General features: G+C 44.3%; 1 protein-coding gene across 2 annotated transcripts in view; it reads left to right on the top strand.

Annotated features, from left to right (window-relative positions):
• SMARCC1 (SWI/SNF related, matrix associated, actin dependent regulator of chromatin subfamily c member 1) overlaps positions 1–13,731 on the top strand; it is a 205,889-nt gene that overhangs the window by 46,143 nt on the left and 146,015 nt on the right. For both annotated transcript variants that reach the window (XM_023231828.2, XM_023231829.2), the window contains exon 3: positions 5,350–5,435. In XM_023231828.2, coding sequence (XP_023087596.1) covers positions 5,350–5,435 — 86 coding nt within the window. The remainder of the gene's footprint in view (positions 1–5,349; positions 5,436–13,731) is intronic.

The following is a 13,731-nucleotide window of genomic DNA, read 5'->3' on the forward strand; positions in this document are numbered from 1 at the left end:
AGCCCCCGCGCCCGGCCTTTTTTTTTTTTTTTTTTGAGACGGAGTCTCGCTCTTTCGCCCGGGCTGGAGTGCAGTGGCCGATCTCAGCTCACTGCAAGCTCCACCTCCCGGGTTCACGCCATTCCCCTGCCTCAGCCTCCCGAGTAGCTGGGACTACAGGCGCCCGCCACGTCGCCTGGCTAGTTTTTTGTATTTTTTAGTAGAGACGGGGTTTCACCGTGTTAGCCAAGATGGTCTTGATCTCCTGACCTCGTGATCCGCCCGTCTCGGCCTCCCAAAGTGCTGGGATTACAGGCTTGAGCCACCGCGCCTGGCCTTTTTTTTTTTTTTTTTTTAAAGGACATTATAATGTAGCATTTGGGATGTATTTGGGTATAGAGTTGGCCAAAATAGTAGGAGATCAGAAAAGCTACATATTTAAAAAGCACAGAATAACCAGATTGACTTGGAGAGTGTATCAGCTCAATTTGGAAGAACTCTAAGGGATCTTAATGATTCTTCTTAATTTTTTTTTTTTTTTTTTGAGACAGAGTTTTGCTCTTGTTGCCCAGGCTGGAGTGCAATGGCATGATCTCAGCTTACTGCAACCTCCGCCTCCCTTGCTTAAGTGATTCTCCCACCTCAGCCTCCCAGGTAGCTGGGATTACAGGCGTCTGCCACCATGCCCAGCTAATTTTTTTTTTTTTTTTTTTTGAGAGACAGAGTTTCGCTCTTGTTGCCCAGGCTGGAGTGCAATAGCGCAATCTCGGCTCACCGCAACCTCCGCCTCCCGGGTTCAATCACTTCTCCTGCCTCAGCCTCCCTAGTAGCTGGGATTACAGGCGCCACCATGCCTGGCCAATTTTTTGTATTTTTATTAGAGATGGGGTTTCTCCCTGTTCGTCAGGCTGGTCTCGAACTCTCAACCTTAGGTGATCCGCCCGCCTCAGCCTCCCAACGTGCTGGGATTACAGGTGTGAGCCACAGCGCCTGGCCTTAATTTTTGTATTTTTAGTAGAGACTGGGTTTCACCATGTTGGCCAGGCTGGTCTTAAACTCCTGACCTCAAGTGATCCATCTGCCTCATCCTCCCAAAGTGCTGGGATTACAGGCTTGAGCCACTGTGCCGGCTGATTGTTAATTTTATTTGCCTGCCCCTCCCTCTGTCCCTCTCCCCACCACCTCTCTGTCTCTCTGTCGCGTTCTTTCTCTCTGTGTATGTGTGTGTGTGTGTGTGTGTGTAATTATTTGGTTAAAGGGTCTCACTTTGTCATCCAGGCTGAAGTGCAGTGGTGTGGTCACAGCTCACTGTAACCTCAACTTCCCAGGCTCAAGCAACCCATTTACCTCAGCCTCCTGAGTTGCTGGGGCCACAGGCATGTGCCACCACACACGGTTCATTTTTGTTTTATAATTTATTTTGTTTTACAGATGAGGTTTCGCTATGTTGCGCAGGATGGTCTTGAACTACTGGTCTCATGATCCTGCCTCGTTGACCTCCCAAAGTGCGGGTTTTATAGGCGTGAGCCACTGTGCCTGGCCTATTTATTTTTTTAAATTTTATTTATATTTAATTATGTTCTAATACCTATGACAAAATATGCCATTTTAATGATTTTTATTTGTTTTTTGAGATAGGGTCTCATTCTATTACAGTGGCGTGACGTCAGCTCACTTCAACCTCCGCCTCCCAGGTTCAAGTGATTCTCCCACCTCAGCCTCCCAAGTAGCTGGGACTACAGGCGCGTGCCACCTCGCCCGGCTAATTTTTGTATTTTTTGGTAGAGATGGGATTTCACCATGTTGGCCACTCTTGTCCCGAACTTCTGACATCAAGTGATCTAAGGGATCTTAATGATTCTTCTTAAATTTTTTTGAGACGGAGTTTTGCTCTTGTTGCCCAGGCTGGAGTGCAATGGCATGATCTCAGCTCACTGCAACCTCCGCCTCCCTTGCTTAAGTGATTCTCCCACCTCAGCCTCCCAACTTGGCCTCCCAAAGTGCTGGGATTACAGGATACTTTTTATTTTTATTTATTACTTTTTTTTTTTTTTTTTTAACAGAGATAGGGTCTCCCTATGTTGTCCAGGTTGGTCTTCTACTCTTGGGCTCAAGTGATCCTCCTGCCTCAGCCTCCCAAAGGTTTGAGATTATGGGATGGGGAAACTATGCTCACTTCTGTATGTATTAAACAATAACTTCCATTCCTTGTCCCTCTTTCCTTGGCAACCACCATTCTGCTTTTTGTCTCTCTTTTTAATGTTTGATACCATGTGGTTCTTTGTAGTATATTATTTTGTAGTAATAGTTTTTTTTTTTGAGACAGAGTCTTGCTCTGTTGCCCGGGCTGGAGTGCAGTGGCCGGATCTCAGCTCACTGCAAGCTCCGCCTCCCGGGTTTACGCCATTCTCCCGCCTCAGCCTCCGGAGTAGCTGGGACTACAGGCGCCCGCCACGTCGCCCGGCTAGTTTTTTTGTATTTTTAGTAGAGACGGGGTTTCACCGTGTTAGCCAGGATGGTCTCGATCTCCTGACCTCGTGATCGGCCCATCTCGGCCTCCCAAAGTGCTGGGATTACAGGCTTGAGCCACCGCGCCCGGCCAGTAATAGTTTTTAAAGAAAAAAATGCATGAATGTTTCTAGTAACACTTCATCCTATTTCACCTATCTGATGCTCAGTTTATATTGCTTTTACCTTCTTAATGTGGAAATTATTCACCATTTCATTTAATTTGAGGTATATTTTTAATCCGTAAAGCACAGATCTCTTGAATTGTGGCATAGATTTTAGCTATTAGTTAAATATAGTTTTATATAGTTACACCACGTTTTTATGGTCATTAAAATATCATAATAGGCTAGGTGTGATGGCTCATGCCGGTAATCCCAGCACTTTGGGGGGCCAAGGTGGGCAGATCACTTGAGGTCAAGAGTTTGAGATCAGCTTGGCCAATATGACAAAACTTTGTCTTTTAAATATGCAAAAAACAAAAAAATTTAGCCGGGCGTATTGGCACTTACTTGTAATCCCAACTATGTGGGAGGCTGAGATACGAGAATTCCTTGAACCCGGGAGGGAGAGGCTGCAGTGAGCCATGATCACGTCACTGTACTCCAGCCCGAGCGACACAGTGAGAACCTGTCTCAGAAAAATAAATAAGTATAATAAAAGTGTTCACTTACAATTTTTGTATAATTTATGTTTTTATTTTTATTTTTATTTTTTTGTTGAGACAGTCTCACTATGTCGCCCAGGCTGGAGTGCAGTGGTGTGCTCTTGGCAACCTCTGCCTCCCGGGTTCAAGTGATTCTCCTGCCTCAGCCTCCCAAGTAGCTGGTATTACAGGTGCCCGCCACCACACCTAGGTAGTTTTTGTATTTTTAGTAGAGATGGGGCTTCACCGTGTTGGCCATGCTGGTGGAAAACTCCTCACCTCACATGATCCACCCGCTTTGGCTTTCCAAAGTGCTGGGATTACAGGCATGAACCACCACGCCTGGCCTAATTTTTGTATAATTTATAGTCAAGAATCTATAAGGTGAAAAAGTCTACTGTCTCTATATTTATTTTTTTGTTTCCTTTTTTTTTTGTGGCAAAGTTTCACTTCCTTGCCCAGGCTGGCCTCAGAACTCCTGTCTTCAAGCACTCCTCCCTTCCTCCCTGCCTTCTTTCTCAGCCAGAGTACTGGGGTTATAAGCGTTTTCTTTTGAAACATTTTGATTTACCTTTTTTATTAAAAAAATTTTTTTTGAGATAAGGTCACACTCTGTGTCACTCAGCCTGGATTTGTCACAATCACAGTTCCCTATAGCTCGACTTCCCGTGCTCATGCAGTCCTCCCACCTCAGCCTCCTGAGTAGGTGGGACACTACAGGCATGTGCCACCATGCCCAGTTAATTTTTATATTTATATTTATATTTATATTTATATTTATATTTATATTTGTATTTATATTTGTATTTATATTTATATTGTTTTGAGACAAGTTCTGGCTTTGTTGCCCAGGCTGGAGTATAGTGGCATGGTCTCAGGTCACTGCGACCTTTGCCTCCCAGGTTCAAGCCATCCTCCTACCTCAGCCTCCCAGTAGCTGGGACTGCAGGCACACTCCCTCCATGCCTGGGTAATTTCTTTTGCATTTTTTGTTGAGACAGGGTTTCACCATGTTGCCCAGGCTGGTCTTGAACTCCTGTGCTAAAGCCATCTGCCCGCCTCGGCCTGCCAAATGCTGGGATTAAACTTTTTGTAGAGGTGGGATCTCACTGTGTTGCCCAAGCTGGTCTCAGACTCCTGTGCTCAAGTGAGTCTTTCACCTTGGTGTCTCAAAATGTTAGAATTACTGGTGTGTAGCTAGGCGCGATGGCTCACACCTGTAATCACAGCACTTTGGGAGGCTGAGGCGGGCAGATCACTTGAGGTCAGGAGTTCGAGACCAGCCTGGCCAACATAGAGAAACCCTGTCTCTACTGAAAATACAAAATTAGCCGAGCGTGGTCATGCATGCCTGTAATCCCAGCTACTTAGGAGGCTGAGGCAAGAGAATCACTTGAACCTGGGAGGCAGAGGTTGCAGTGAGCCGAGATAGCACCATTGCACTCCAGCCTGGGCAACAAAAGCGAAACCCTGTCTCAAAAAAAAAAAAAAAAAAAAAAAACTGCTCCTGGCCTAAATTTAGCTTTTTAAAATCTTTGTTTTGACAGACTATTTACTCAAATTATAATATGTTTATGGAATTTAAAAGGAATTCTTTTGGGAGGGATGTGGGGTCTTGCTATACTGTCTAGGCTGGTTTTGAATTCCTGTGCTCAAGTGATTCTTTCAGCTTCCCAAGTAGCTGTGACTGTAGGTGTGAGCCACTGTACTTGCTACCAGAAAGTAGTTTCAATTCAGTTTATTTTATTTCATTCCATTTTTCTTGAGACAGCATCTCACTCTGTTGTCCAGGCTGGAGTGCAGTAGGGCAATCAGGGCTCACTGCAGGCTCAACCTCTCAGACTCAAGTGATCCTCCCACCTCAGCCTCCTGGATAGGATTACAGGCATGTGCCACAATGCACTGCTAATTTTTAAAATTTTTTTCTAGAGACTGAATCTCCCTATGTTGCCAGACTGGTCTTGAACTCCTGGGCTCAAGTGATCCTCCTGCCTTACGCTCCCAGAGTGTTGGGATTATAGGCATGAGCCTCCATGCCCAGCCTAATCGACTTTTAGAAAAACTTATTGATTCCTCAGTTTATTCAAGAAGATATTTAAGGAGGTTGTTTAATTAGTATGTGTTTATATCTTTGAATTTATAAAACTTAGAATTCAGACATGAGTAATTTTGTCAGAAGCTTTATTTTTCTCATGTGTAATTTGTATCATTTTTAGGCAAAGTGTTTCATGGATTTCAAAGCTGGAGGCACCTTATGTCACATTCTTGGGTCTGCTTACAAGTATAAAAATGAACAGGGATGGTAAGTTTTTGTATTTGTTTGCATGTTTTGATCTTAAGTTATTTACTTTTAAGTCCTATTTCCTTGTGTTAGAAAATCCTGTAAGCACATTATGATTAATGTGTTTTACCAAGAGCCCTAATTTACCTTGTTTCTACATCCAAGAAAAATATCAACCAACCATCTATGTATTTACTTATTTATTTTTGAGACAGGGTCTTAAAAATAGGACCAAGGCTGTCAGCAAGGCTAGAAGTACAGTGGTGCAATCTCAGGTCACTGCATCCTCTGCCTCCCAGATTTCGACCAATTCTCATGCCCCAGCCTCCTGAGTAGCTGGGACTACAGGCATGCACCGCCATGCCTGGCTAATTTTTCTATTTTTGGTGGAAACAGGGTTTTGCCATGTTGTTCAGGCTGGTCTCGAACTCCTGGCCTCAAGCAATCCACCCACCTCAGCCTCCCAAAGTGCTGGGATTATAGGGATGAGTCACCACACCTGGCCACAACCATGTATTTATTAGGCAAGTGATTTCTTTCTTTTTTTTTTCTTTTTTTTTTGAGACAGTCTCGCTCTGTCGCCCAGGCTGGAGTGCAGTGTCGCCATCTCAGCTCACTGCAAGCTCCACCTTCCGGGTTCACGCCATTCTCCTGCCTCAGCCTCCCGAGTAGGTGGGACTACAGGCGCCTGCCACCACGCCTGGCTGATGTTTTAGTATTTTTTGTATTTTTGCATTTTTAGCTAACATGGGGTTTCACCGTGTTAGCCAGGGTGGTCTCGATCTCCTGACCTCATGATCCGCCCGTCTCCGCCTCCCAAAGTGCTGGGATTACAGGCGTGAGCCACTGCGCCCAGCGTGATTTCTTACATTTGATTTTTATAGTAACAGGTGTACATTATTAGCAAATTAGAAGGTAGGCTTGCCAGGAAATGTGTAAATGTGTATAATGAACTCATATATTATGTTTGAAGTGGATAGATGGTATTTTTGTTTTGTTTTGTTTTTTTGAGACTTAGCTGCGCTCTTTCGCCCAGGCTGGAGTGAAGTGGTGCGATCTCGGCTCACTGCAGCTTTTGCCCCCAGGTTCGAGTGATTCTCCTGCCTCAACCTCCTGAGTGACTGGGATTACAGGCACCTGCCACCATGCACCCAGCTAAATTTTGCATTTTTAGTAGAGATGGAGTTTCACCATGTTGGCCAGGCTGGTCTCAAACTCCTGACCTCAGGTGATCCACCTGCCTCGGCCTCCCAAGGTGCTAGGATTACAGGTGTGAGCCACTGTGCCTGGCCAGATAGCAGTTTTAAGAGATCAAGTTAGCTAGGCTTTCAAGAGTGTTCCATTTTGCTATCCTCAGGACAGGGATAAAAGGAGAAATACATATCTTTGCCTAGGTCAGTGTTGGAGATAGATTGAGAATCCCTGCAGATGTTCCTGCCATTTTGCTCCCTTCAGTCTTTTACCCTTTTCTAGCTGTCTTGGTACTATTTCTTTTTTTTCCCCTTGAACTCTGGGGTTTCCATCAGTTTCTGGGACTAGTGATGTTTAACGATGATGATCCTGAGCTGTGGGGTTGTCAGGGACATACTTCACAGGGTAGGGTTGGGGGAGTGGAGTATATTGTCTTGAAATTGTTTGGTATTTTCAGTTGAGTTAGCTGTGCACAGTTTATAAGCTTAGCATCTTTCCAGGAGAATACACATGTAATTTATATATTTTACTTTCAAAGTTAAGCTAACCCCATACTTATGGCTGGGAAGTGCAAATAAATATTTAGATCAACAATAAGGACAAGTGTGCAATTAAATTATTTATATAGTAAATAGGACATATAAACTAACGTGTATTTACTGAAACTTTTTATATATGGATGGTGTTGAATAGATGTTAATTTGGATCACCTGAGGTCAGGAGTTGGAATCCAGACTGGCCATCATAGCGAAACCCCGTCTCTACTAAAAATACAAAATAAATTAGCCAGACTTGGTGGCGGGCACTTGTAATCCCAGGTACTCAGGTGGCTGAGACAGGAGAATCACTCGAACCCGGGAGATGGAGGTTGCAGTGATCTGAGATTGTGCCACTGCACTCCTGCCTGGGCAACAGAGCAAGACTCTGTCTCAAAAAAAAAAAAAAAGATATTGACTAAAAGCATGAGTCTTCTTTGTTTTTGTTTTCAGAGGTAGCTCTCTGTTTTCCAGTTCTGTGTCTAGCTCTGATGTTGGACCTCTCACGAGGGTATTCCCTGATCTAGGACCAATGGCATGTTTGAGTACTCATAGAGATGGTTTGTACCCTACTGTTGACTCTGGGTTCCCGGTTGGAACTCTTTCTGTACCTGGTTCTTGTTCAGCTTCTATCACAAGTCCTGACCTGGACACTTAAGGACAGAATTCCAAAGTGATATGATTTTTCATAGGTCACATATTGTGGAACTTGCTTTGTGTCTATAGTTTCTGCACAATGAAAAAAAAATTTTTTTTTTTTTTTGAGACAGAATCTCGCTCTGTCACCCAGGCTGGAGTACAGTGGTGTAATCGCGGCTCGCTGCAACCTCTACCTCCCGGGTTCAAGCGAATCTCCTGCCTCACCCTCCTGAGTAGCTAAGATTACAGCCGCCCGCCACCACACATGGCTAACTTTTGTATTTTTAGTAGAGACCGGGTTTCTCCATGTTGGCCAGGCTAGTCTTGAACTCCTGACCTCAGGTGATCTGCTTGCCTTGGCCTCCCAAAGTGCTAGGATTACAGGCTTGAGTCACCATGCCCGGCCACAGTTAAATATTTTTATCTGAAATCACTTGCAGTAGTTTAGAAAGATGTGTAATACAGGTCGGGCGCAGTGGCTTGTGCCTGTAATCCCAGCACTTTGGGAGGCCAGGGTGGTCAGATCACAAGATCAGGAGTTAGAGACCATCCTGGCCAACATAGTGAAACCTCGTCTCTACTAAAAATGCAATAATTATCTGGGCGTGGTGGCATGCGCCTGTGGTCCCAGCTACTTGGGAGGCTGAGGCAGGAGAATTGCTTGAACCCGGGAGGTGGAAGTTGCAGTGAGCCGGGATCGTGCCACTGCATTCCAGCCTGTCAACAGAGCGAGACTCTGTCTCAAGAAAAAAAAAGAGAGATACATATGTAATACGATTTCCTTAAAATTAAAAGTGGGGCTAAAAAAGACGTAAAGGATAGGGTTAGCATTGTCAGGAATAAGAATTTTTCCAAGTCTCTTATGCAGATTGTGCCACAGTTATTTCCTTTCAGGTATAGTTATGTATCCAGTTTCAGTGTGTACCTTCTCTCATTTCTTGTGCCTCACACTTGAAGTGAGTGCATATGTTAGTAACTTCCCCACTCTGTTTGGATATCTGAGTGCTGACCTGTCATTCTGACCATGCCCTGACTTGCCCCATGCCAACATGCCTCTCAGAACCTTGTCTGTGTTCTTTAATTGAACCTCACAGTCTAGGTTGCATTTCTGGCTTTAGCTCCAAAGTTTGCTGGTTTTGTTATTATGGCAAGTACTATTTTCTTCTTATTTCATTGTGGTTCTGCTTTCTTACTGACTTCTCAGTAGTCTTTGTTTTAGTCGCTAATGACATGAAGCTCTAATGTTATGCATATGAGGTTGAATGGGAATACCTGGTAATTACTAGCATATTTGTGAAGAGACTGTACATATTAATATTACAGAATTGGCCAGCTGTTGTGGCTCATGCCTGTAATCCCAGCACTTTGGGAGGCTGAAGTGGGCGGATTGCTTGAGCCAAGGAGTTTGAACCCAGCCCAGGCAACATGGGAAAACTCAGCCTCTACAAAAAGTAGAAAAATTAGCTGGGTATGGTGGCACATGCCTGTAGTCCCAGCTACTTGGGAGGCTGAGATGGGAGGATCACTTGAGCCCAGGATGTAGAGGCTGCAGTGAACCAAGATTGCACCACTACACTCCAGCCTGGGTGACAGAGACCCTGTGTCAAAAAAAAAGAGAAATTACAGAATTGAAATATTAAGTTTGATCTTTCTGGATGTTTCTAAATAGGCAAAATCAGTGAGTGTCTTATTAATGGTTTTTCTCCTGAAGGATAAAACTTTGTATAGATTTGAAGTGTAGTTATATGTAACTGAAGGATAACAAGTTTGACCTATTCATGGAAATCCAAACAGATCTCCCAAAGGAGAGATTAAATACCAAGTTCAATTAAGTAATAGAGAATTGACGTTAGTGCCCATGTGCCCAGAGATTAGGATGTTGTTTATTTTTTCCTACAGTTCTAAAGAGATTGTTACTTTTTTTTTTTTTTTTGAGACGGAGTCTTGCTCTGTCACCCAGTGGGCTGGAACCCTGTCTTGAATTTACCAAGAATGTTTAAATTAAGTTTTGCTTTCTAATAATGCAGAAACGTGTTCAAGCTTCAACCCGAAAGAGGAATGCAAATTAGAACTATACTCATTAGGCCGGCATGGTGGCTCACGCCTGTAATCCCAGCACTTCGGAAAGCCGAGGCGGGTGGATCACCTGAGGTCAGGAGTTGGAGACCAGGCTGGCCAAAATGGTGAAACCTCGTCTCTACTAAAAATACAAAAAATTAGCCGGGTATCATGGCGGGTACCTGTAATCCCAGCTACTCGGGAGCCTGAGGCAGGAGAATCGCTTGAACCCGGGAGGTGGAGCTTGCAATGAGCCGAGATCTCACTGTTGCACTCCATCCTGGGCAACAAGCGTGAAACTCCATCTCAATTAAAAAAAAACCACAAAAACTATAATCATTAAATATTTTAAAATCTATCGCAGTTTGACGAAGATTAAAAGGTGAGGTAATGTAAAATAAAAATAAGTACACAGTTGGCTACTGAGAGGGAGAAAGGCATAATACATTCTTAGTGGAACTATAAATGAGTACCATTTTATTGGAAGATGATTTTGCCAGTTGTGTTACGTTTGTATTATGTTTCTTATTATTTCAACTTGAGTATCTCTAATTCCTTACAAATCTATCTGACTAGTACTAGGTTCTAGAAGAATCCCATAGGAGGGCTCTAGAAAAAAAAACAAAACAAAATCAACTGGAAAGAGATATTCTTGCCTTATGTTATCACAGTCCTATAGAGAAAAGCAAATAAATACATTTTCCTTTTCTGACTGTTTATTTTTTTGAGACAGGGTCTCGCTCTGTTGCCCAGGCTGGAGTGCAGTAGCATGATCTCGGCTCACTGCAAGCTCCACCTCCCGGGTTCACGCCATTCTTCTACCTCAGCCTCCTGAGTAGCTGGGACTACAGGTGCCCGCCACCACGCCCGGCTAATTTTTTTGTATTTTTAGTAGAGATGGGGGTTTCACTGTGTTAGCCAGGATGGTCTTGATCTCCTGACCTTATGATCTGCCTGTCTTGGCCTCCCAAAGTGCTGGGATTACAGGCGTGAGCCACTGTGCCTGGCATTTTTTTTTTTTTTTTTTTTTGAGACAGAGTCTTGCTCTGTCGCCAGTACAGAGTGCATAGGCGCCATCTAAGCTCACTGCAACCTCCATCTCCCAGGTTCAAGCTATTCCCTTGCCTCAGCCTCCCGAGTAGCTGGGACTGTAGGTACACACCACCATGCCTGGCTAATTATATTTTAGTAGAGACAGGGTTTCACCATGTTGACCAGGTTGGTCTCTATTTCTTGCCCCCATGATCCGCCCACATAGGCCTCCCAAAGTGCTGAGATTATAGGAGTGAGCCACTGCGCCCCGCCTTTCTGACTTTTTCAGTCTTTGGCCATTTAAACTGTAAATGCAAGCTCTCAGTTGAGGGTTTACTAATTATTATAAAAGTCTTCTGCATTGTTTCCTTTTGTCAATCTACTGGGCAATATCTTGCCATAGCCTTTCAATCTAAGACAATAAATATGCATTGTGTGTCAAAAGGAATTACAGGCTGGTGGGAAGCCAAGGTGAAAGGATCACTTGGGCCCAGGAGTTGGTGACCAGCCTGGGCAACATAGAGAAGCCCTGTCTCTTGAAGAAATTTTAAAATACTACCCCAGAAAGGTAGCATGTACCTGTAGTTCAGGCTCCTCAGTAGGCTGAGCTGAGAGGACTGCTTGACCCCAGGAATGCAAGGCTACCTACAGTGAGCTATGACTGAACTGCTGCAGTCCAGCCTGGATGACAGAGCAAGAGTCTATTAAAATATATATATTAAATAAAAATTGAAAATTTTAAAAAAGTTCCTCTACTAACTGTATTCCTCCAGTTTTATTGCCTCTCGTGAGTATATTTAGGGCTACCTCTAGAAAATGGTCCGAATAGGGCCGGGCACGGTGGCTCACACCTGTAATCCCAGCACTTTGGGAGGCCAAGGTGGGTGGATCACGAGGTCAGATGAAGACCATCCTGGCTAACATGGTGAAACCCCGTCTCTCCTAAAATACAAAAAATTAGCTGAGCGTGGTGGTGCATGCCTGTAGTCCCAGCTACTTGGGAGGCTGGGGCAGGGGAATCACTTGAACCTGGGAGGTGGAGGTTGCAGTGAGCCAAGATTGCGCCACTGCACTCCAGCCTAGCAACAGAGCAAGACTAGCAAGACTCTGTCTGAAAGAAAGAAAGAAAGAGAGAGAGAGAGAAAGAAAGAAAGAGAAAAAGAAAGAAAAAGAAAAAAGAAAGAAAAGAAAAGAAAGGAAAGAAAAGAAAGAAAATGGTCCGAATAAAAATAGTCTGTTTTTTTTGAGACTGAGTGTCACTCTGTTGCTTAGGCTGGAGTGCAGTGTCGCAGTCTGGCTCACTGCAAACTCTGCCTCCTGGGTTCATGCCGTTCTCCTACTTCAGTTTCCCGAGTAGCTGGGCCTACAGTTGCTTGCCACCACGCCCAGCTAATTTTTTTTTGTATTTTTAGTAGAGACAGTGTTTCACTGTTAGCCAGGATAGTCTTGATCTCCTGACCTCATGATCCGCCCACCTCGGCCTCCCAAACTGCTGGAATTACAGGTGTGAGCCATTGTGCCCAGCCTAATCAGATTCTTTAACACTGGATGGATCCCAGGTGAAGAGTTTATTCCATAGAAGTCGTGTAAAAGGGCATCAGAAGGAAACTTCTAAAGGGAAAAACAAAAATGCACTGAGCCAAGCTCAAGACAACAATAGAGCCAAACAGTTTTGTGGGGAAGTTGCTAAAGCCAGTCTCAAATAAGGAGCTTTGTATGATGACAGCAAGCTATACTACCCTGGAGACCATCCCCACAGGATGGTCTAGTATGCTGTACCCCAAAAGGGTGGCAAACATCCTAGTAGGGTCAGGTGTGGTAGCTCACACCTATAATCCTAGCACTTTGGGAGGCTGAGGCAGAAGAATCACTTAAGGCCAGGAGTTCAAGACTAACCTAGCCAACATAGCAAGACCCCATCTATTAAAGAAAGAAGAAAAGAAAAAAACATGAAAGATGGCTGTGCGTGGTGGCTCACATCTGTAATTCCAGCACTTTGGGAGACCAAAGCATACGATCACCTGAGGTCAGGAGTTCGAGTTCAGCCTGGCTGACATGGTGAAACCCTGCCCCTACTAAAAATACAAAATAACTGTGTGTCGTGGAGCATGCCTGTAATCCAGCTACTCGGGAGGCTGAGGCAGGAGAATCACTTGAATCTAGGAAGCAGAGGTTGTGGTGAATCAAGATCACACCACTGCACTCCAGCCTGGGCAACAGAGTGGGACTCCATTTAAAACAACAACAACAACATAGAAGATAGGCTTAGCTTCATAGAGCAAGTGACTTGGGGACTGATTCTGGAAGTAATAGTGTCAGGCCCATTGAGTGGGTAGTAACATCCTAGAAAGGCTATAGAGTTTAAAAAGAAAGATTGGAAGTGTGGGGAACATCTCCAGGATAAAATAGCATGACGTGTGAGTTAAGCGTATGAGCTCTGGACTCAGACTGCCTAATGCTAGGTAGTATCTGGTAATGATTAAGAAAATTATAACTGGGCCAGGCATGTTGGCTCACCTCTATAATGTCAGCACTTTGGGAAGCTGAGGCAGGAGGATTGCTTGAGCTCAGGAATTTGAGACCAGTTTGGACCAACATAGTGAGACCTTTGGCTTTACAAAAATAAAAATAAAAAACAATTACCTGGGTATGATGGCTGGTGCCTATGGACCCAGCTACTCAAGACTGAGGTTGAGGTGGGAGTGTCCCCTGAGCCCAGGAGTTCAAGGTTACAGGGAGCTCTTACTGCACCAGACCTTTCCAGCCTAGATGACACAGTGAGACTTTGCCTCCAAAAACAAAAATTATAACTATAGCTAACATTTATTGATCAGTTACTTTATATTAAATTTAAGCACTGT

This window comes from Piliocolobus tephrosceles, chromosome 2 (assembly GCF_002776525.5).
Source record: "Piliocolobus tephrosceles isolate RC106 chromosome 2, ASM277652v3, whole genome shotgun sequence".
In the NCBI taxonomy this organism is placed as follows: domain Eukaryota; kingdom Metazoa; phylum Chordata; class Mammalia; order Primates; family Cercopithecidae; genus Piliocolobus; species Piliocolobus tephrosceles.